The 25,212-nt window shown below is 43.8% G+C and overlaps 1 protein-coding gene across 1 annotated transcript in view; it reads right to left on the bottom strand.

Annotated features, from left to right (window-relative positions):
• Positions 1-25,212, bottom strand: part of MTA3 (metastasis associated 1 family member 3) — a 211,571-nt gene that overhangs the window by 40,410 nt on the left and 145,949 nt on the right. Inside the window, exons 10-12 of the mRNA XM_030557652.1 lie at positions 24,316-24,390; positions 11,395-11,453; positions 956-1,080 (exon numbers count right to left, since the gene is read on the bottom strand). Coding sequence (XP_030413512.1) covers positions 956-1,080; positions 11,395-11,453; positions 24,316-24,390 — 259 coding nt within the window. The remainder of the gene's footprint in view (positions 1-955; positions 1,081-11,394; positions 11,454-24,315; positions 24,391-25,212) is intronic.

The following is a 25,212-nucleotide window of genomic DNA, read 5'->3' as shown; positions in this document are numbered from 1 at the left end:
TTAAGGTGATTTAGAGGTCTTTTAAACCAATTTAAAAAAAATATAGAAAAATAAATCAATTTCCCTATCACTTTTGAACTTGGGATCCCTAAACATTAGAAAAAGACTAATTTATTTCCTATGTTTTCAATGAAGTAAAAGAAAACAATGCCACTGAACCCAGGAGAGGTCAAAAGTTTTGTTTTTTTTATGTATCATACAAAACTACTGTTTATGGACCTGATCCCAGCCCCCATTAAGTCTACTTTTGAGTACACCTAAAACTGGCCTAAACAAAGAGCTTTGCACAGAGGAATCTCCCAACTGGAAGACAGTCAACCATATATTTAGTTTTGCTTTCTGTATGAAATATTGTTAAAATTGCTTTTGGTGTTCATGACAGAGAGGTCAACAGCGAGGGCACTTTTTATATAAGCTTAGTCACAACTCTAAAGATATATCTCATGTCTTTTTAAGTCCTTGACCTCCTTTGAGCTTAGACCATCATCTGTGTCAAATTTTATCATATTCTCTCTCATTTGCGTCAAGTCCTGTGGTGAGGTTTGCTATGTAGAAAAGTCCACTACGGACCTTCCTAAACTCATAAAATGCATTTGCACTTGTGACCAAAGTCAGGATTTGAATACAAAGCTCCAAAGATAAACATCACTGTACCAGCTCCAGCACATTACCCTGATTCCAGCTCCCTAACCATACAACTATTACAGTTTTTAAATAGGTCTAAAATATTGAAGTTAATTTATTACAGTGGTGTGGTTCTGATTTAAGAGTTAAATATGCAGCATTTCTCAATTATAACTATCAAAAAGAAATCAACCTACACTTTGCTTGGAATATGGTAACAGATTCAACAAATATATTTGTTTTATACAAGGGTGCACTGGCAAAAACTGCCTCAAAAATGTTCAAATGACATCTGCACTCTTAACACTCGCACAAAAAAAATCTTACTTACCATAGCAACTTTCACAAGCCCGTCCTATTAATGAGGTCTGTGTCTGATAAGATGCTCCCATAGCTCCATTCACTGCACCTGGTTTCCCGTTGATGCTGGATAGTTGATTGGGATTTGGTTTGTTGCTTTAAATAAAATAAAAAGTAATCTCTCAGAAAATATTTTAATAACCAGTTAATTAACATGAGCAAGATTCCATTCTGTGTTTCTGGTTTATAAACTACACCATCTGTAACAAATTCTTCTGAGGAACAAAATTTATTTCTGTGTTTCTCTAATAAATTGTTTAGCTTACAGGCAAAAACAAGTTTATATAAACAGTTGATGAAAGGCTTTGCAAGACTAAAGTCTAAATGTAAAAAGCTGGAACACAGGTCATCACTGAGTTTTATATTAGTACATTCAGCCTCCCCCCATCACATGATGCTTTGGAGATAGCCCACTGCACAGAAAACAAAGATGTTTTTCTTGAAAAACAAAATCAATTTTCACACATCAAGACAAGGCTGTGCTGAAAAAAATGGTGAATTCTCTACTGGGACAAATGTGTGAAGATTTATAACCTGTAACAGTGATACATTTCACATGACTGCATTCCTGAATTATCAGCAAAAATCTGTTTTTGCTAGCAACGAAAGAGACATTGGCTCTCAATATCTTTGATGATTAACTTGCTCTCCCAACTGCCTGTAGTAGCCGAAGAAGCAGGGGATGGTAGAGATGGACCTTTCCTTTCTTCCAGTAGCAGAAGGTTCTTTGCCGAGTGCCTCTGCTCTTTTCTTTAAACCTTGTGCTGCTTGGGGACTTCCCAATAACTGTAGTCTCCAGTGCACAGTGGACCTCTAAAGCACCAGAAAGCACAACACTTGAACATACAGAGACAACCCTAAAGCAGTACTGAGTTTAAAAAGTCGATTCTAATAGACAGGGTCCAAAAATGTCTGGTCTGTGTAAAATAATATTGAGATATGGAGTGGGTAGGGAAGTAAATGTGAGCTTGTTTGGTGAAGACCAATTTACCATCTAATTTACATAAGAGCACATGGGGATTTGTTATTATTTTCCTGATGAAAAGGTAGTATACAAGAACTAGGTAGCATTATTATTGAACCAGTCTGCCCAGCTTTCATTTTTACATGAGAAAATTTTCATGTAAATGGATAGCCTGGCAGAGACCTACTTGCCAAAGCAGAAATAAAATTCTCTCTCTCGGTCAACATATTCTTGTACTAAGAAAAGGTACAAAATGTTCACACAGAAAAAAATATTAATGCACATACCAAATGCTAAACTCAAAAAAAGGACAATTTAAAAATAAAACAGAAAGCTATTGTTTGTAGGGTGTAGCTTTGCTAGTTCCCAGATATGAGAGAGATAAGATGAGTGAGGTAATAGTTCGTTAAAAGAGGCAAGCTTCTGAGCTACACAGATCTCTTCTTCAGATCTGGAAAGATATTCCCAGAGTCATAGCTGATCACCAGATGGAACAGAGTCACAAAATAATTACTCCATATCTGACCTCTCAGCCCTCATCCTCAAAGGAAACCTGTACAGCACTTTTAAAAGACAACTCTAGGAGCTTAAATTCATAACTTTGCTAAACTCTTAAAATCATGGACTCAACAGAGACACTGGTTTTGTGTCTCAAAACAACAATCTGTAACTCACTAACCCTCCTTTGTCCTATGACAGCAAAAGGGGAGACTCATGGGTATGGCACAAAGGGTCAGTGCCCCTTCAGCAGCCAATCCAGGTGGGGAAAGGAAGGAGCGGGGCCAGAGCCGGAAGGGAAGAGGCAGGGCTAGAGCCTCTTCCAGCCATGCTACCTAGGACGATGCCCAGTGCACCGCAGAAGCTGACTGGGAGAGTGCCTGGCTGCGGCTCAGCTTCTGGGGACAGGAGCCAACTCTGAGCATGCAGGGGAGGGCGGGGAAGACTCTGGCTTGCTCGGCCGCAGTCCCCAGAAGCTGAGCCTGGGTGGGCTGTAACCAGGCGCTCTCCCAGGCAGCTGCATTGGGCAGTGTTCGGGAGAGGCTCCGGGGCCACAGCCAAATATACTGGGAGAGCCAGCCCAGCGGGAGGACAGAGCTCCCTCCTCCCCTCAAGGTAATGTAGGATGGGGAGGGGACAGGTAGATTGCAGAGGGTCCAGGCTGGGAGTGGGGTGGGGAGGAGTTGTGTGCCCTCCCCTTTAACTGGTACTCCCTTTGTGTGCCTCCCATGAGTCGCTGATTCCAGCTTGTATTTAGTTGTGACATTCTGATTACTTTCCCCGGACCTGGAGAAGAGCTCTGTATAGCTCAAAAGCTTGTCTCTTTCAGCAACAGAGGTTGGTCCAATAAAAAGTATTACCTCCCCACCTTGTCTGAAATAAAAAGGATGCTCTTCTAACCAGGAAGTACATTTCTTAAGGAGTGAAAGTGTCATTACATGAGCAACCTTTTATTAGTTTAAAGTAAATTTGCTGAGACGAAGGGAATGAAGCAAAGAAATGTAGGCCTTGGTTTAGTAGTTCTTAGTTCAAGCAATATTCCCATTGATTTCAACACGTGCTTTTCCTGAGTAAAGACTGAAGGATTAGTGTTAGTGTGTTGGATCTCACATACCCTCTCAGCACCAAACTACTACTTAAGTCACTGGAAAAAGCTTAGAGTGGTTGGATCTGGCAACAACCTCCCATGTACTAGAGGAGCTATATGGGACCAGCATATCCCACAAACCAGGCAAAAGTACTATAGCTATCTCAGATTTATCCACTTTGGTGTTCCTGCAGCTTCCTCTGATATACTGGTTACTGGCCACTGTCAGAAACCAATCCTATGTCTGATCCAGTATGACAGTTCCCATGGGGGAACACTGCCTACTTCCCCTTAGGGTCAATACTCACCTGCAGTGCAAAAGGGCTCAAAGCCACACATCCAAGGTGCAACCTACACCTCTCTGTATTGAATTCAGTAAACATGCTGCAAGGGTGTTGAATGTGAAAGCATTATATAAGTGCTAATTATTATTTTTATTATTTACCTGCCACAACCACCAACATAGGTAAAATAATTGTGCTAAGAATACTAAGTGTTGATGATTGCGCACTCATATGATTATTCCCAGAATACTACTCTGACTTTAGGATGTCACAAATTATCCATCATCCAAAATTATTAACATCTATTTTTTAAAAAATATTTTATTAGTACTGGTTTGGGGTTTAAATAACACTCACTGAGATATTTTCAAAAGGTTGGATTCACTAAAAGCTAAAATCTATTGCAGTCTATCCACTGCCTTCCACTATTAAATCTGTCTACGAAGAGAGTTTGCATGAAAGACACTATATAAAATGGAATTGTAATGTATGTAGTTTACACAGGACTCTACAGAGGTCACACTTTTTTCAGATATTCTGTTCTCTGCACGTGTGCAGAATTACCATTTATGTCAATAGGAAATCAGAACATGGTGTAGAGCTTAAAGGAGAATTTTGCCCCTAATCCTTGCTAGTCCCATAACCCTGAGGAAAAAGACGGTTACTCACCTTTGTAACTGTTGTTCTTCGAGATGTGTTGCTCGTATCCATTCCAATTAGGTGTGCGTGCGCCGTGCGCATGTTCGTCGGAAGATTTTTACCCTAGCAACACCCGGTGGGTCGGCGGAGCTCCCCCTGGCGTGGCGCCGCTATGGCACCAGATATATACCCCTGTTGACCTGTCCGCTCCTCAGTTCCTTCTTGACGGCTACTCTGACAGTGGGGAAGGAGGGCGGGTTTTGGAATGGATATGAGCAACACATCTCGAAGAACAACAGTTACAAAGGTGAGTAACCGTTTTTTCTTCTTCGAGTGCTTGCTCATATCCATTCCAGTTAGGTGAATCCCAAAGCTTACCTAGGCGGTGGGGTCGGAGTGAGAAACTGCAGAATGCAAGACTGCTAAGCCGAAGGTTGCATCGTCTCTGGATTGTTAGACCAGGGCATAATGGGAGGTAAAGGTGTGTACCGAAGACCATGTAGCTGCTCGGCATATCTCCTGAATAGGCACTCGAGCTAAGAAGGTGGCCGACAAGGCCTGAGCCCTGGTCGAATGTGTGGTAATACGACCCGGAGAGGCGTGAGTTAGATCGTAGCACGCCTGAATGCACGCTGTTACCCAGGACGAAATCCTCTGGGTAGAGACGGCCTGGCCTTTCATCCGGTCCGCCATTGCAACAGAGAGTTGGGGCGTTTTGCGGAAGGGCCTCGTATGGTCAATATAGAAGGCGAGCACCCTATGGACGTCAAGCGAATGTAACTTCTGCTCCGTACGTGATGCATGTGGTTTGGGGAAGAAGACCAGGAGGAATATGTCCTGGTTGAGATGAAAGGCCAAGACTACTTTAGGGAGGAATGCTGGATGTGGGCGTAGCTGCACCTTGTCCTTGTGGAACACCATGTATGGTGGGTCCACCATCAGAGCCCGAAGTTCAGAGACTCTCTTAGCCGATGTAATGGCTACCAGGAAGGCAGTCTTCCATGACAAATATAAGAGCGAGCAGGTTGCCAATGGCTCGAACGGGGGCGACGTAAGTTTTGTTAGAACTAAATTGAGGTCCCAGGAAGGAAATAGGGGGTGTGGCAAAAGAGGAAATAGATGCTCCAGGCCTTTGAGGAACCTCGAACCCATAGGGTGGGAGAAGACGGAGTAAACGCCTTCGCCGGGGTGGAAAGTAGAGATAGCTGCTAAGTGTACTCGCATGGATGAGATCGCGAGGCCCTGTTGTTTGAGATGCCAGAGGTAATCCAAACTAGGAGGATGGAAACCTCCATAGGTGCAACATCCCGTGTGTGACACTAGCAGGAGAACCGTTCCCACTTGGCTAAGTAAGTAGACCGAGTAAAAGGAGTATCTCTTGCACTGGGGCAGAGAAGCATAATTCCAATCGGGTTAACCATGCAGGAGCCACGCTGTCACGTGGAGGGATTGCAGGTGTGGGTGGAGAAGCCTGCCGTGGTCCTGCGTTATCAGGTCCTGATGGAGGGGCAGGAGGATCGGATCGGCTATCGAGTGGTCCAGTAAAGTGGTGTACCAGTGTTGCCGGGGCCACGCAGGGGCTATCAAAATCAGTCGAGCCCTGTCCCTGCGAAGCTTTACGAGAACCCTGTGCACCATCGGGAAGGGTGGAAAGGCGTAAAGCAGGTGGTTCGACCAAGAGATTAGGAAGGCGTCCGATATTGAGCCCGGGGCAAGACCCTGAAAGGAGCAGAACCTCTGACACTTCCGGTTGTTGCGGGAAGCGAACAGGTCTATGTGGGGAAAGCCCTACTTCTGGAAGATGCAGTGAACAATGTCCAGGCGAAACGACCACTCGTGGGCGAGAAAGGATCTGCTGAGATGGTCTGCCAGAGTATTCCGGACTCCTGGGAGGAAGGACGCTACAAGGTCTATAGAGTGGGCTATATAAAATTCCCACAGTTGGATTGCCTCCTGACAAAGGGGGGAGGATCGAGTCCCGCCCTGCTTGTTGATGTAGTGCATTGCTGTTGTGTTGTCTGTAAGCACTAGAACACAACGGCCCTGTAGATGATGTTGGAATGTCTGGCAGGCGAGGCGGACTGCTCTCAGCTCCCGGATGTTTATGTGCAAGGACAGCTCTTGAGCTGACCAGAGGCCTTCCATGCGGCGATGGCCTAGGTGTGCCCCCCAGCCAAGAGATGAGGTGTCCGTTGTTAGGGACACTGAGGGTTGTCTCGGTTGGAACGGCATCCCTGCGTACACCAGGGAAGGCGTTAGCCACCAGTTGAGGGAGCCTGAGATGGCTTGAGGAACGATGACTACCATGTCTATGGAGCCCCTGCCTGGGCGGTAAATTGAGGCAAGCCAGGCTTGGAGGGGACGCAGGCGTAGTTTGGCGTGCTTGGTTACAAAAGTGCATGCAGCCATGTGACCGAGAAGGCTGAGGCAGGTACGGGCCGAGGTCGTCGGGAAAGTTTGAAGGCTTTCTATGGCCGAGACTAGCGTCTGAAACCGGGGTGACGGAAGACAGGCTGTTGCGAGCTTGGAGTCTAGAATGGCCGCAATGAATTCTATTCTTTGAGTGGGCACTAGAGTAGACTTCTCTAGATTGATCATCAGGCCCAACCGCTGGAATAGGCTCGTGATGGCGGCCATATCCCTGGTGACTTGGGCCAGCCAGTTGGCTAGGTAAGGAAAGACGCTTATGCGCCGACGACGGAGAAAGGCAGCCACTACCGCCATGCACTTTGTAAACACGCGCGGGGCGGTGGAGAGGCCAAACGGAAGGACTGCAAATTGAAAATGCTGGTGGTGCACCATAAACCGTAGGTACCGTCTGTGTGGAGGGTAAATTGAGATGTGAAAGTATGCATCCTTCATGTCGAGAGCAGCGTACCAGTCTCTGGGATCCAAGGATAGGATGATGGTCCCCAATGACACCATGCGGAACTTCAACTTCTTCAGAAAGACGTTGAGACCGCGCAGGTCTAGGATGGGACGGAGACCTCCTTTTGCTTTGGGAATTAGGAAATATCGGGAGTAAAATCCCTTGCCCCTGAACTCCTCCGGCACCTCCTCTATAGCTCCGATTGAGAGGAGCGTGCGAACCTCCTACCAGAGGAATTGCTCGTGAGAGGGGTCCCTGAAGAGGGACGGGGAGGGCAGGTGGGAGGGAGGTGGCGAAACAAATTGAAGGCAGTATCCAAATTCCACCATGTGTAGGACCCAACGGTCTGAGGTTAATTGGGCCCAAGCAGGGAGGAAGGAGGAAAGGCGGTTGGAGAACTGAAGAGGATCCTGGGAAAGGACTGGTGCTCTGCTCTCGGGCGCACCTTCAAAAGATCGATTTTGGTCCCACTGATGGTTTGGCGGGAGCTTTATTCTGGCCGCCTTGGGAACCCGATAGTCTCCTGCGGTTCCTGTGACCACGCCTCCTGCTAAAGTCTTGTCGTGGCCTGGGCGGGGGATAAGGGCCCTGAGGCTGGGTATGGAAGGACTGTCTTTGGGTTTGCGGAGTATGCATCCCAAGGGAACGCATTATGACTTGATTGTCTTTGAGACTCTGGAGTCTAGGGTCCGTTTTCTGAGAGAAAAGGCCCTGTCCCTCAAACGGAAGGTCCTGAATAGTGTGTTGCAGTTCGGGAGGTAGACCCGATACCTGCAACCACGATATTCTCCTCATTGTAATGCCCGAGGCCACTGTTCTGGTCGCCGAATCAGCAGCGTCGAGAGAGGCCTGCAGGGAAGTCCGTACCACTTTTTTCCCCTCCTCCAGAAGGGCTTGGAATTCTGGGCGGGAGTCCTGTGGGAATAGTTCAGCAAATTTACCCACCGAGTGCCAGCTGTTATAATTGTATCTGCTGAGGAGGGTCTGTTGGTTGGCCACTCGCAGTTGGAGGCCTCCGGCGGAGTAGACTTTATGCCCCAATAGATCCATTCTTTTAGCCTCCCGCGATTTTGGAGCAGGAGCTTGCTGGCCATGGCGCTCTCTCTCATTCACAGATTGAACGACCAGAGAGCATGGCGGAGGATGGGTATATAAATATTCGTACCCTTTAGAGGGTACCATGTACTTCCTTTCCACGCCTCTGGCCATAGGAGGGATAGATGCCAGAGATTGCCAAATGGTGTCTGCTTTGGCTTGGACAGACCAGATGAATGGCAAAGCCATGCGAGTTGGCGCATCTGCCGACAATATGTCTATGACCGGGTCTTCCACCTCCGGGACCTCCTCCACCTGGAGGTTGATATTTAAGGCGACTCGCCTTAGAAGGTCCTGGTGGGCTCAGAGGTCAATCGGGGGCAGGCCCGATGAGGTGGTACCAGCCACTGCCTCGTCTGGTGATGAGGAGGACAGATCTGGCATGACTGGATCATGCAGTGACTCCTGTTCTTGAGGAACATCAGGGTCCGGGAACATCTGAGGGTCCGGCGCCAGAGCCGAGTCGTCTGTACCCACTGGAGGAGGGCGGCTAACAGTGGCCTCTGGTGCTCGGTGTTCCGACGGGACGGAACGAGATGGTACTGTAGGCTTGCCTTGGGCCTGATGATATGCCCAAGGCGTCCAGAAGGACCACTGAGGCGCTTGTTCCGTGCCCTGAGCCTCCTGAAGGAGACGGCTCTGCGGGTCTGAATCCCCATACACGGCGCTGTCAGCGTGTGAAGACTCAGATGGATGCTGTGATGGCCATGGCGGAGCAGAGTGCACGTGAGGAGGGGCCCCATGCGCAGGGTACCGTTTGTCGTGCCGTGCCGGAGAGCGGTACCGGGAGTCGTACCAGTGCCGAGAAGTTGACCGGGACCTGCAACCAGCGCGGTGCCGGGAGGTCGACTGGGATCGTGAAGCTCGGTGGTGAGAGCGGCTGCGGCGAGAAAGGTGCCAGGAGCTGGACCACCGTCTGGAGTACCGGCCCGGAGAGCGGGACCTTGAGCGGTGCCGCGAGTACGACCAGTACCGAGAAGGGGACCGGTACTGGGACTGCGAGCGGCGCCTGGACCGGGACTGGCGGCGAGATCGGGAATGCTGGCGAGACCTCGACCTCGATTGGTGCCTGCCTGCGGCGTCGATGGAAGGTGGCCTGACCAGGGCCGGCTTCCCCGCTGACGCAACAACCCACACTGGCGGTGCCGGGGGTTGAGGGAGGGTGGGCTCCGTTAGAGCAATGAGTTCCCTCGCCGTTGAAAAGGTGTCTGGCGTGGTGGGAACGAGAAGCTATACCGAGGCATGTGGCGGGGAGCTGTCACGCACCGGACCCGACGGCTCTTGCATGGCTGGAATCAACGGTGCCGAGATCGCCGGTGCTGCGGCAGTTATTGGTGCCAGGCAACTCGGTCTTGGCTGATGCTCTGATTGCGGCACAGTTTTGGAGCCGCAGGAGCCTTGGCCTTCTTGGCACGTGGGGAGAGGGAGCGGTGCCAGGCTGTCTTCTGTGCTGGTGATGGCTGGTGCCAGGGCGTCTTGGCGGTGCCAGCGCTCTCCGGTGCCGACGAGGCACTTCTCCCCGGCGTGGACTGTGCTGCACTTGGTGCTGAGGCTGGAGGAGTGAGGGCCGCCTCCATTAGGAGCTGCTTAAGGTGAAAGTCTCGCTCCTTTTTTGTCAGCGGCTTAAATGATTTGCAAATCTGGCACTTATCTGTGAGATGGGATTCCCCCAGGCACTTAAGGCAGGAGTCGTGGGGGTCTCCTGTTGGCACCGGCAGGCGGCAGGCCAAGCACGGTTTGAAGCCAGGTGAACCAGGCATGGGCCTGGGCACCGGGAGAGGGGAAGGGGCTAATCCCCAACCCTCTAAGTATATACACTAACTACATTAATAAAGGTTAATAAAGTATAAACTACAACTATAACTATACAACTATATATACAATAAGTACTAGAACAGTGAATAGCTAGTGAAGTGGAGATCAGCTAAGCCGCGCTCCACTGTTCCAACGACCGACACGGGAGGTAAGAAGGAACTGAGGAGTGGACAGGTCGGCAGGGGTATATATTCAGTGCCATAGCGGCGCCATGCCAGGGGGCGCCCCGCCGACCCGCCAGGTGTTGCTAGGGTAAAATTCTTCCGACGAACGTGCATGCAGCGCGCGCACACCTAATTGGAATGGATATGAGCACGCACTCGAAGAAGAATCATTAATGTGAAAGACATGGATTATTGCTCATTCCCATAAACCACGTTTACAAAAACAGATCTTTAGCATTACATTTAAATCCAAAAAGCTAAATAACTAAAAACATTATGAGGACAAAACACAAACATCAAAGATTTTGTTAACAGGGCTTAGTTCACAGAGAAGGGATTTAGAGCTGTCCATAGCCTTATCATTTAAGGTCATAATGTGTTTCTTCTCTTATCACCTAATTGGTTTAAGAATATACTGTAAACTATAATTGTAAGGTAAAAGTATGTGGTTTAACAAACAATTGCTTAGACTTTGAAATGTTGCATTTATTCACATATATAACTGCACCCTAGAGAGATTCTAAAGAGATTACTTGGCAAAAGCTGCTTTATAAATGGCAACAAGGGCACATTATGTATATTACCAATCCACACAGCATTTTAACCAGTCTAGTTCTCTTTGGTTTTACTTCTATTTATCTTATTCAAGGAAAATGGTGGACAAGAACAAAGGGATGAATTAAATACAAGGGCCTCACAAAGAGAGTACCATCATCAGTCCTTGCCTTAATCATGCTGAGTGTGTTACAGGGATCCACAATCAAAATCTTCTGTAAATAATAAGCCACAGGAGGATCAAAATCTTAGTATCTATCAAGTTACTGTAATATATTTGTTTTATCTAGCACATCTTACATAAATCCAGGGTATTAATCAAGTCAGGTCTATTTTCTTTCATTTTTACTGGTGTTCTGACAATGGGAGGTGCATTTTTTTATCTATATATTATGTCTCATCAATCAAAGTGACAAAGTATAAACATCTGCTATACTTACTAGGTTGGGATGTACACTTGTTTCAATTTACTTTCTGCTTCAGCTGCCTTCAGACGTTTCTAATTGAAAAAACAATATATTTTTAATACACTATTAATTTTTGATCACTGCAAACAAAATATTTAAAGACAACTTCCACTTAGCTTTTGTGAGATCACAAAGGTCTTGAAATTAATTGTAGACCCTAATAACGCACAACAAACATCACTGCAATTCTTTACTATTTTTAAAGCATACTATATTCCACTCAATAAAAAATTCACAAACACCAACCAAAATATTACAGCACATCTAATTTTATAATACTGAAAAAAAGAGAGAGAGAGTGTGCATGCACACATGCAACAGCCATGAGTCAGCATTCATTTTATAAAATACATCATTCTAGCTCATCTTAGTAGCAGAACATGGGTATGACTACACTACAGAGACAATATCAGCACAGCTACATCACCACAGCTATGCTGGCATAACCCTATATAGCATAGATGCAGCCTACACTGACAGAAGGGGCTTTTCCATTGGTGCAGGAAGACTCCCTCCCCGAACAATGGTACCTACGTCAACAGAAGCATTTTTCTGTTGACAAAGTTGTGTCTACGCTGGGGTTAGGTCAGCATAGATATGTTGGTCTGGAGTGTGTGTTTTTCATGCCCTGGCTGACGTAGTAATTCAACCTAACTTTCAAGTGCAGACCAAGCCTAAGAGAAGTACAGAAGAGTACAGGGAACGGAAAATAATGATGAGTGCATGATGACACTACAAATCTACAGTATTTTTGATTGAGCATGTGTTTGTTCAATCTAGACCAAGGCTACGATTTTCAATTAAGCCTATGGGAGTTAGGCACCTAACTTCTTCAGACTCTTTTGAATGCTCGAGCCCAAGAACATAACAGCAGCATGACAACTTTGTTATTGCTAAAATATTCTGCTGAATTTACTTGGTTATGATTTTGTTTATATTTGCTACGAACACAACTCTCTTAAACTTAGGAATGTGTTGTATAGTCAAACTAGCATTCATCATTTTTTTAGGACTATTTCGCTTATCTTCACAGATATACAGCCAAGACAAGAGCTGTTCATGGGGCATGCTGGAACATAAATAATCTCTGATGTTATGAGATTTATATTGTAAAAGAAACCCCAGAAATGATAGGATTTATTACTGAAAATTCCACAATATTATGATACAAGACAGCACAACTAAGGTATGGAATCTTGGAAGTTTACAAAAAATACTTGTTATTCCACTCTGCTAAAAGAGCATGTTTTGGAAATCACCAGTTAAATTACACTACATATTGGATGAAATCTTGGCTTCGCAGCAATGAGAATTTTGACATTGACTTCAATGAAGGATTTAATCTGCCTTGTTTTTAGATATCACCATATATGGGGAAGTTTAAGACTTTGGCTTTGTTCCTCATAATACATGCAAACAAAACATTGCACATGACCAATTACACGTCATAATGCAATACCTGATATAAAATTGTGAATGTGACAAGTACTGAACCCTTTGGTACCATAATATTCTCTAGTTTTTGATCAATCAAGATATAAATGCCCATAATTATGCAAAAAACCACATAGGACACCAATCACAATAGAAGCCAACTGGTGTTTTTAGAGTAAAGTTCACAAGGGAAACATCCCAGCCACTGTGAGAAATGGTAGGATGAAAGAGCAGTTATTGCAGTATCCTAGCCTGCAGCTGATGTATCCAGTGACTTGCACTATGTGACTGAAAGGATTCAATGAAATCCTTTGTCTCCATATATTACATGTATACATTTAATATCAGAGATTCAAACATATTAAAAGTACCTACCTCAGGGGTGGGCAAACTTTTTGGAAATTGTATGGTGGGCCATGAATACTCACAAAATTGGGAGTTGGTGTGCAGGAGCAGGTGAGGGCTCTGGCTTGGTGTGCGGGCTCTGGGGTGGGGCTGGAGATGAGGTGTTTGGGGTGCAGGAGAGTGTCCCAGGCTGGGACAAGGGGTTCAGAGGGTGGAAGGGGAATCAGGGCTGGAGCAGGGGGTTGGGACATAGGAGAGGGTCAGGAGTGCAGGCTCTGGGTGGCACGTACCTCAAGCAGCTCCCAGAAGCAGTGGCATGGCCCTCCTCCAGTTCCTATGTGGAGGTGCGGCCAGGCGGCTCTAGGCGTTGCTCCATCCGCAAGCACCGCCCCTGCAGCTCCCAGTGGCTGTGGTTCCCAGCCAATGGGAGCTGCAGGGGCAGCATGCGGAGCCCCCTAGCTGCCCCTATGCATAGGAACTGGAGGGGGGACATGCTGGTCCTTCTGGGAGCCACAGGGAGCGGGGCAAGCTCCCGACCCCTCTCCCCAGTAGGAGCTTGAGGGGCGGATTAAAATGTCTGGAGGGCTGGTCACAGCCCTCGGGCTATAGTTTGCCCACCCCTGACCTAGCTTCTCCTACAATATCTATAAAAAACAAGTTTATACAAGAACTGAGTCTGTTTCTTTTTAAGACTGCCAATTAAATTTCTACAGTAGATAGCAAAAAAGTGACAACGTTTGCCAAAGCTCTTTATAAGGAGCCAAACAAGTGGTCACTAAAGATGCAGTGTGTCTACCTGAGCTTTGCAAAAATCCTGCCAGCCCAGAAAATTCGTTGTGTAATTTGAACAAAGGACAATGATTACAATTTTCTATAAAGGGCTCCTTGAGGTGACTGACTTTCTAGATTACTAAGTGCAGGAAGGATCTCTAACTGTCATAATGACATTTGAAAACCCAATACAAAACTGGGCACTGCTGACAGGGCTGGCCCTAGACCAAATAGCACCCCAGGCGTCTTTGGCCCCTCCCCTCCACTTGTTAAACCTTTGAATATCTTATTTTTTATTAAATTTGTAGCACATTTCATGACTTTGATGAACAATTTACACCTGTCATATAATATGATAAATTTGCACACCAGGATCTACAAGTCTGTATTTATTCATGTGATATATAAGCAAAAAAATATAATTTCCTTTAAGTTTATAGAAACTTTTTAATTTAAGAATAACTGAAATGTACTGACATCAATAAATTGAACTGTGCATCAACACTAAGTGGATCAATATTAAATAGTGACAGCTTTAGAACCTTAACCTTAGTTCTTAGTTCAAAAGGTCACTTTTCTCGCCTTTGCCTTCACAAACTGAACAGAAGCTTGGAGCCCTCCACGCCCGGCACTCCAGGTGGTTGCTTGAGTTGCCTGCCCCTAAATCCGGCCCTGACTGCTGACACCAGGTGTGCCCCATGGCTCACCTCCACACCACTTCTGCAAGGTACTCATGGAGTGGAAACAAACTTTGGAGGAGGGGTTCTATGGAGACTGAAACATCCTCTTCCTCAGACCTTTCTGCTTATGAGTGACAGTCTTAGACATACCCAGGAATTCAGATATTGCTGCTCCATGGGATAAAGAGATCTGATGTGCAAACACACTGACTTGCTCTTGCAATTGGGGAGGGACTTCCCCCCCTCAAGGAAACATTCCTCCTATTCCTAACTCTCATGGACTGTGGAAGGGCACTGAGACACCCAAGGCAGTGCTCTGGGATATCCTTCCAAGAGGAAGACTTCGCTGTGCCCAGGGCAGAGGGGTAGCAGGAATTGGGCATCATCTACCAGAAAGATCTTTTGTTGTGAGAGGACATACAAGCTCTGTTGCTCAACCATGAAACTCTGTGGCTTCTGGTGGAGAGAAAAAGTGCTATCCCCATACCAGGTAAGAGGTTAGGGAAGAGCAGGGTGATGCTAGCATGGAAGTGGGGACTCCCTCCCCCCTCATACCTTATTGTGTTCTTCTACAGATCTCTGCACTGGCCATGACACCCATATTAGACTGGACAATGTCTACCTAGATAAGTTTGGGGGAAGGGAGGGTCTTCTTTTGGAGTCGCTTCTCAGGAGGCAGGCTGTACACAAAGGCCCTGACACAGTTGGCACCAGCTTATTTTATAGATTCTGCAGTGCTTGGTATGATTCTGAACGAACTGCCTCAATCACTAAGGTACTGCACTTCAGCCAGGACCCCACTAAGTACTGTTAGACAGATGTAGCTTGCAGAAAGAGAGTAGGCTGAAGAGAAGAAGGAATGTGCTAGGAGCAAAGTGCTCAGCAAAAGCTAGACCAGAATTACTTGTGCCAGAGCTGAGGAGCAGCAGCCCAGCTTCATACTTGGGGTGCATCTTGCAAAAATGGATCCTTACCCAACAATACTTATAGCCTAACTTTCCAGCTGATGTGGCAGTAAGTTAACGTGCTGTGATGAAATGGGGACCCAACATATGGGAACCATGGAAAAGGCCTCCAGCAGTGACAATCGACAGGTAAATGAGTGGCCTTGAGAGATAATTGGGAAATCTTTCAATAAACAAAGTATCTTCATGGTCACTACTGTTCAGAGGGAGCCTACAAAGAGGGCTCATGTATTCCACAATTTTGCAGCATTCATCCCTTGCTGTAGAATTACACTCCTAAAATCATGTCTTTCATTAAATAAATGCTCATTCCTTATGGTGCCTGAAATATCTGGATAATGTAAGCACAGTATAACTGCCCAGGCTGGCACAGCCTGGAAAAATAGCTCTGAAGGTATGAACTGCCCCATTCATCTTAGTCAGGGCCATCTGGATTCCACAACTGTGGTATTTGGCATTTTTCTAAGATACCAGATAATCCAGCATTTTTGCCAAACATACATTTTGTTTCATATCTCCCAGTCCAACCATTTCTGCCCATCAGCTGCCTCTTGCTTTTCAGCTTTCCCTACAAAATCAAGTTAATTGGATTGCAATGTCTGTTCCCTGCACTGTTCTATGGAGACAGGCAGCAGGAGTTTGGTGAAGCATGGCTGAAGTCCACCTTGCAGCCACAGAGCAGTGGGAGTCAAAACATTGGGTAGACTGGAGAACAGGCTGAGGTTCAAAGAGCCATGGACATGAGTTTCTGATGCCTGCTACAAGTTCTGCCCATTCCTGTCACATGTGTGGGGAAGAAAGATTGGAGCCAGCCTGCATGGACATTTGTGGTACTTGAGGCCTACGGCATGCAACCAGGCTGTCTGGAGAGCACAGAAATAAATAATAAATAATAATAAACCTTGAAAATAAATAACAAATAGTAACAAATTTTATATTAATATGCATTTTCTTAGCTTAGCTTTGTATTCATGTGGGGCAATGAAAAGGAACGGCATTTCATTATGACAGAATTAACAGAAAGGAGAGAGACGGGAATTCATTTTTGACTCAGAGATTCAACTCAGTAGAGTATTACGATTCAGTCAGAAAATCACCACTTAAGAGTAGGATTGTGAGATCAGTGCCATGTCCTTGAATGAAACAAATCCTCTTGGCACTATGCATTGAGAAACTAAAGCATAATCAGCAGCAGATGTCACAGTGGAAACCCTATGATGCTATGACAAAATAAAATAAAAGTAGATTTTAAAATCCTCTGAACAGAAGGAAGGCCTGAAGAACAGGCTCAGATCGATCTAATTTCTCATCTCTCTAGGGAGAAGGTAAAGACATTATGAAAACCCTCTCTTTTCAAGGAATGTACTAATTGCAGAATACTGGAAGAAGAATACATTGTTCTTTGATAAACGTCATGGATATTAATTTTATACAATTTTTATACAAAAACAGGTGCGAGACTTAAGACCACATCATAGCTAAGATGATATAGAATGACACAACCATGAGTCTGTCTCACACACACACATACACAGAGGTTTCACAGATGGGCAAAAATAAAAAGGGCTCTCTTCACAATCCCTAAGCATTAGATCGGGGGTTCTTAAACTGGGGGTCAGGACCCCTCATGGGGTCACGAGGTTATTACATGGGAGTCACGAGCTGTCAGCCTCCACCCCAAACCCTGCTTTGCCTCTCACAATTATAATGGCGTTAAATATATAAAAAAGTGTTTTTAATTTATATGGGGCGGGGGTCGCACTCAGAGGCTTGCTGTGTGAAAGGGGTCACCAGTACAAAAGGTTGCGAACCACTGCATTAGATCATCAGAGCAACAGAAGAAAACTAGGTAAAGGACGAGAAGCAGCCAATAAATCTTAAAGGCATTTGCAGAGGGAAGAGGGAAACAACCTCGCCTCAAAAACCCCACAAGCCTGAGCCTACACAGAGGACAATAGAAAAGAGAGAAATAAGCAGTATGTGGTAGCTACATTTTAGTACTTCTGTTGGTGTTGTGTCGAAATGACATTTTACCATTTTTTTCTTCTTTATATACTAAAGTGGATCATATGCATTCTTAATCATACATACTATTTTATGTATAAACTAGAATTTGGGGGAATGAAGGCCAGATGTATGAAAAATGAAAAAGCAATTTAGCATTTTACATTCTTATTTACTAAAACTACTGTTAATCTTATATGCTTAGGTATATAACATTGCTCCCTAGAGAGAAGAGTGGTTGTGTCTTGCTTGAATTTACATTAATCCTCAGATTACAAATACCAGGAGAGAGGAAGTATAAAAGAGGGAGGGAGTATAAAAAGAAGACCAACCAACATGAGGATGCAATTTTGAAGTGAAATCTTGGTCTTATTGAAGTCAATGGAAAGGATGTGATAAACTGGAGAGTGGTCAAAGAACAGCCACCAGAATGATTAAAGGATTGGTAAACATGCCTTAAAGCGAAAGACTCAAAGAGCTCAATCTGTTTAATTTAACAAAGAGAAAGTTAAAGGGTGACTTGATCAAGTGTATAAGCATCCATGTGAGGAACAGAAATTTGATAACAGAAGGCTCTTCAATCTCGCCCAAAAAGGTATAATACGATCCAATGGCTGGAAGGTGAAAGTAGGCAAATTCAGACTAGAAATAAGGCATACATTTTTAACAGTGAGAGTAATTAACCATGGGAAAAGCTGCGTAAGAGATATGGTTGATTCTTCATCAGTGCCTATTTTTAAATCAAGATTGAATGTTTTTCTAAAAGAGATGCTCTAATTCAAACAGGAATTAATTCAGGGAAGTCCTGTGGCATATGTTTCTATGATTCTATGTTATACATGAGATCAGATTATACAATCATTAATGGTCCATCCCGGCTTTATAATCTATGACTCTGAGAACAGACTTTAATGGGGTCAAGATTTCACCCAGAATCTTTTAAATAAATGCCATCCCTTCCCGGAAGCATATGTTCTGAACATCTCTTCTCTAAGGAATGTACTGTCCCACAATTTAACTAAATGTGTAGCAATACTCAGTTTTTAACAAAACAAGAAATAAAACAATAGATTACATATCTGTCTCATTTAACATAATAAATTAGCAATTCCTGTAGGTCAGACATTCTCTACAGTAAATAAAATGTTTAGTTTTGCAGAAAGAACACTATAGGCCTAAGGGCACGTCTACACTGCTATGCAGTTTGGTCTACAGGGGATGTGAAAAGCAGTGCACAACGAAGTGCTTCTCTGTAACTCTCCCATGTGGATTCTGTGGCAGGAACTAAAAAGGTTCCTAGTGCACTGTAATGCAGTTCTCTTCAAATAGGACATTCATGTGAAGTAGGAACCTTTAGGTTCGCACACACAGTATTCACCCAGAGGAGTTACTGTGCAGCACTTCGGTGCACACTACTATTCACACCCCAGTAATCTGAACTGCAGGGAGGCAGAGACGTGCCCTTAGTTCATTTGTGCAGCATCTTTTCTGCTTAAGGCTTAGTCATGATGCCTCCTTACACATGAACCAGAAATTTAAGAGAAAAAACAAATGGGAAAATAAGAGAATGGACCTACAGTGAGTGAGTCCCCTGGCCTCATTCGGTTTCAGAACTGCTCTCTCAGGTAGTATTCATGAAAAATGGCAGACTGACAGCAATGGTAATTGAAGTCCGAGATTTATCTACTTAACAGGTTCAGTACAGGCAGCAAAGCTTGCCGTACCTATTTCCCTTCACCTTGACTTGGCAAGACCACCCTCTGGAGATGAGGTGGCAGAAGAGTCTCCATGCACATTAAATCATTGCCTTTACCTGCCAAGCAAGATTATCAATCACAGGAGAACCTCAGAGTTACAAACACCAGAGTTACAAACTGACTAGTCATCCACACACCTCATTTGGAACTAGAACTATGCAATCAGGTATCAGCAGAGACAAAAAAACCCACCAAATACAGTACAGTGTTAAATATAAACGACTAAAACAATCAAGGGGAAGCAGCATTTTTCTTTTTCATAGTAAAGTTTCAAAGCTGTATTAAGGGTCAACGTTCAGCTGTAAACTTTTGAAAGAACAACCACAACATTTTGTTCAGAGTTACAAACATTTCAGAGTTACGAACAACCTCCATTCCCCAGGTGTTCATAACTCTGAGGTTCTACTGTAGTGGAACTGTTATGTGGAGACCTCTCCTCTGGACTGAGATGACCTAGCCAATTCACACAGGTGAATAAACAGTCACTGAATAGTAAAGTTTTCAGATGAGAACAAGCCCTCTAAAGCTGAAAGGATACATATATCTCAACCTGACCCATTCCAAGTCCCCTGGGTTTTCCTCCCCCACTGAAAAGAATGTTTTGAAGTATGGCTCTGCTCTGAAAATGACTATGTAAAAATAGCACTTTCTTGCTGAACAAATTTTCTCCATGTATGTATTCGGTTACTGCTGTTTACTCTGGTGATAAAAAAAAAATGTTTTTACTAAATTTTATTCCTTTAAGCACTGCAAAGTCAACTCAATGGCAGGACCAAGTTCTGAACTCACTCACACCTTTCTAATCTTGCAACCACTGGGACTGCAGAGACTTAAAGGAGGATAGAAATGAGATACAGTGAAGTCATAGATGTAACAGAGAAGCATTTGGCATATAGCATTTCTATTACTGATGATGATGCATGCCCCAGAAAGAACACATCTTGACTATCAGATTCCAGGATGAGAGTACAGGATCGGGAGTTAGAAGATATATCTTTTGACTAGATAATTGAACAAACTGGTTCTGGATGTCATCAAGGGACTATAAAACCAGAACCCTGTAACGCCATTTGTATACAATCACTTTTCAGAGTTACAGCTGCACTTTTGAAACTGAATTGTGTAGAAGCACACATTCAATAAATGGCACACACTGATATTTGTGGTAGGCAAGATCTGTTAACCAAATCCCAGTGAACTTCAGGAAAATTCTGCAACACAGCATCTTTCTCAAACACTGTAGAACAAATATTTCCATCCAAGTTTTCCAGCAATGGTAATCAATCACCTGACCAACCTAATAATGTTGATATGGATTTGATTTTCACTGTGATTCAGCCTTACTTTAAAATATTTATTTTTAAGTAACTGTTTTAATACAAATCAATTCTCTGATGCACTCACTTTAGCTCCCAAACTTCTTATCAGTAACTGATTCCAGCAAAGCATCAAGTTTTATTTATACTTTCACCTTTCTGATCATTCCAGATCCCACAATGCCCAGCTGATTCATAGACTCATAGGACTGGAAGGGACCTCGAGAGGTCATCGAGTCCAGTCCCCTGCCCTCATGGCAGGACCAAATACTGTCTAGACCATCCCTAATAGACATTTATCTAACCTACTCTTAAATATCTCCAGAGATGGAGATTCCACAACTTCCCTAGGCAATCTATTCCAGTGTTTAACTACCCTGACAGTTAGGAACTTTTTCCTAATGTCCAACCTAAATCTCCCTTGCTGCAGTTTAAGCCCATTGCTTCTTGTTCTATCATTGGAGGCTAAGGTGAACAAGTTTTCTCCCTCCTCCTGATGACACCCTTTTAGATACCTGAAAACTGCTATCATGTCCCCTCTCAGTCTTCTCTTTTCCAAACTATACAAACCCAATTCCTTCAGCCTTCCTTCATAGGTCATGTTCTCAAGACCTTTCATCATTCTTGTTGCTCTTCTCTGGACCATCTCCAATTTCTCCACATCTTTCTTGAAATGCGGTGCCCAGAACTGGACACAATACTCCAGTTGAGGCCTAACCAGCGCAGAGTAAAGCTGAAGAATGACTTCTCGTGTCTTGTTTACAACACACCTGTTAATGCATCCCAGAATCATGTTTGCTTTTTTTGCAACAGTATCACACTGTTGACTCATATTAAGCTTGTGGTCTATTATGACCCCTAGATCTCTTTCTGCCATACTCCTTCCTAGACAGTCTCTTCCCATTCTGTATGTGTGAAACTGATTGTTCCTTCCTAGGTGGAGCACTTTGCATTTATCTTTATTGAACTTCATCCTGTTTACCTCAGACCATTTCTCCCATTTGTCCAGATCATTTTGAATTTTGACCCTGTCCTCCAAAGCAGTTGCAATCCCTCCTAGTTTGGTATCGTCCGCAAACTTAATAAGCATACTTTCTATGCCAACATCTAAATCGTTGATGAAGATATTGAACAGAACCGGTCCCAAAACAGACCCCTGCGGAACCCCACTTGTTATACCTTTCCAGCAGGATTGGGAGCCATTAACAACTACTCTCTGAGTACGGTTATCCAGCCAGTTATGCACCCACCTTATAGTAGCCCCATCTAAATTGTACTTTGCTAGTTTATCTATAAGAATATCATGCAAGACTGTATCAAATGCCTTACTAAAGTCTAGGTATATCACATCCACCGCTTCTCCCTTATCCACAAGGCTCGTTATCCTATCAAAGAATGCTATCAGATTAGTTTGACACGATTTGTTCTTTACAAATCCATGCTGGCTATTCCCTATCACCTTACCACCTTCCAAGTGTTTGCAGATGATTTCTTTGATTACTTGCTCCATTATCTTCCCTGGCACAGAAGTTAAACTAACTGGTCTGTAGTTTCCTGGGTTGTTTTTATTTCCCTTTTTATAGATGGGCACTATATTTGCCCCCTTCCAGTCTTCTGGAATCTCCCCCGTCTTCCATGATTTCCCAAAGATAATAGCTAGAGGCTCAGATACCTCTTCTATTAACTCCTCGAGTATTCTAGGATGCATTTCATCAGGCCCTGGTGACTTGCAGGCATCTAACTTTTCTAAGTGATTTTTTACTTGCTCTTTTTTTATTTTATCTTCTAAACCTACCCTCTTCCCGTAAGCATTCACTATACTAGACATTCCTTCAGACTTCTCAGTGAAGACCGAAACAAAGAAGTCATTAAGCATCTCTGCCATTTCCAAGTCTCCTGTTACTGTTTCCCCCTCCTCATTGAGCAGTGGGCCTACCCTGTCCTTAGTCTTCCTCTTGCTTCTAATGTATTGATAAAAAGTCTTCTTGTTTCCCTTTATTCCCATAGCTAGTTTGAGTTCATTCTGTGCCTTTGCTTTTCTAATCTTGATGAAGAAATTTGAAATGCTACACATCTGGCTTGCACATTTAATGACGAATGTCTGGAGTGACTTTTAGTTTTAGGCATATTTACAGCCTCAACTTCCCAACTGGCAAAACTTTTCCAAGATAAAAACTTGTTGGGCAAAGAAACAGATGAAAGGCTAATAAATCTCAAACAATCTGAACATACATGCTGTAGTAGCACAGCAAATGATGACACACCTCCCTCCTCTAACTTCCACACACTAACAACTGGAAGATGCAGCCATACCATCAACAAACTAGAACTTAGGCTAGAGCAACAATCTCTCTGATACTCTGCAATGGATTCTGGAAATGCTGCACAAACCTAACAACAACAGTTTTATTTTCAGCATCTGTCTGCAATATCATTACTAATTTTATGGGATTAAATTATGGATTTAAATAACTGAATTGTAAAATCACAAATCAGAAGAGAATTATTTTATAATATTTTGGAGCAGCCAAACCAAAGAATACGGTATGTAAATACACAATGAGGCAAATCCTGCAGTGACCCTATCTCCAACATCCCAATGTAGGTACACAAGGTAGGATAAAAAAAGCAGCATTAATATATTTCTGCTGCATAGGCAGCAAAGAATTCAGGCAGGAGGTCACCACATCCATTGTGTGCCCCTGAGCTCTTCATGGAATGTGAAGGACCATGGGGCTTGCAGGGGGTGGCCAGTGCATCTGGTAAACAACACAGAACCACTGAGCCAAAAACATAGAACCAAAGACAGCCCCAGCCCATTCCCCCATCCCATGCTCTGGAGCAGAAGCCACAGCTCAGTTATGCAGAAAACTAAACATATTGAAGATTCCATCCTTCGGACCTGCAACCTGTCTAAGCAGAACAAAAGCTGTTTAATGTAAGCTCTGGCTCTTGCTCAGAATTTGGCCTCACGTATATTCTTTGCTGTTATTTCTGTGCTGTAAAGACAAACCATAACTGAAAGATATGGCCTCAGTTTTGATACTAGAACTTACTTCCTTTCTCATCAACATATAAAAATCAAAACTACAAAACAACACCCATAACAACTGCTATGGAAGGCAAAATAATCGTGCTTCATGAGACTAGTTAGATGAACTGAAGTAGAGTAATGTGGATAGCCTTCTCCCTCCTTTTCAGTGTTGTGTTACATGACCTGACTCTGTAAAATGGCTTTCAGCCATTTAAAATAAAAGTCTCAAAGGATCATGCATATTATCAAAAATGTAATCATTTTAGAATTTTTTCTTTTAAAAAAATGTACTCTGGGAACAAAGCACTTTATTTTAAACATGCAACTGTTTAACCCTGTTAAACACCTTTTAGACTGATAACTAAACCTTGGGAAATCAAACTGCAGCAAATCAAGATCAAACCAACTTAGGTATTTTAAAACCCCCAATCTCAGAAATAATTTTAGAACAGGTCTTTTTAAAAAGGTAAAGGACTATACAAGTGTCTAGAAGATACTATTTGTAAATAATTTTTTTACAAGTCCGTTGTTTTAAGACTATTACAGAATATTACAGGTCCATTCATACTGAAATAGCCATACAATTACCTGTTGTACGTATCTGTCAGTAGTTTTCCACATGTAATAATATTCAATGATGCTAGTCAGCGACTTCCAAGGGAGCTGAAAAACATTTGGCATGAATTAAATAAAATCAAAGTGTGTCAGAAAATTTAAATATCCGCATTTTATTTAGAAAAAGATGAAGCAAATGTTCTTTGTATGTTAGAAAGATTCAGAATTAATGCAAACAAAAATGTTAAACAAAGTAAAACATATGGCTATTTTTAAGCTACATGCCTAAACCTTTGGTTCTATATGGGCAATGCAGAATCCAGTATAATACCACACAGGAAGTACATTTCTCTCACTTTTTTCTTTCTTTTTTAAAGGACAGGTAGAGAATAACATCACAATTAGAACAAATCACCTTCACAGGAACTTCACATGTGAAAATATACCAGCCAGAATATTAGCTCAATGCCAATACCACAGAGGTTGGCTGTCCCACTATTGGTAGTAATGCCAGTGCTAATGATAGGGGTGGGCTGTCATGCCATGACCTTCCCCAATTTCTGGCTGAAACCAAATACTTAGGGCCCTATCAAATTCGTGACTGCGAAAAATGCATCATAGACCATGAAATCTGGTCTCCCCTGTGAAATCTGTTCTTTTGTGTACTTTTACCCTACACTATACAGATTTCAAGGGGAAGACTAGCATTTCTCAAACTGAGGGTCCCAACCCAAAAGCAGATTGTGAGGAGTCATAAGACTATTGGGGGGGAGGGGTTGCAGTATTGCCACCTTTACTTCTATGCTGCCTCCGGAGCTGGACAGTGGTGGATGCTGGTTAGCCACCCAGCACTGAAGACAGCACCGCAGCCAGCAGCGGCACAGAAGAAAAGGCGGCAATACTATACCAGCAGCCACAGAAAGTCCTGTA

Source organism: Gopherus evgoodei, chromosome 3, assembly GCF_007399415.2.
Source record: "Gopherus evgoodei ecotype Sinaloan lineage chromosome 3, rGopEvg1_v1.p, whole genome shotgun sequence".
Classification (NCBI taxonomy): Eukaryota; Metazoa; Chordata; order Testudines; family Testudinidae; genus Gopherus; species Gopherus evgoodei.
Note: the sequence above shows the minus strand (reverse complement) of the source record. Positions and strands in the feature narration are given on the sequence as shown.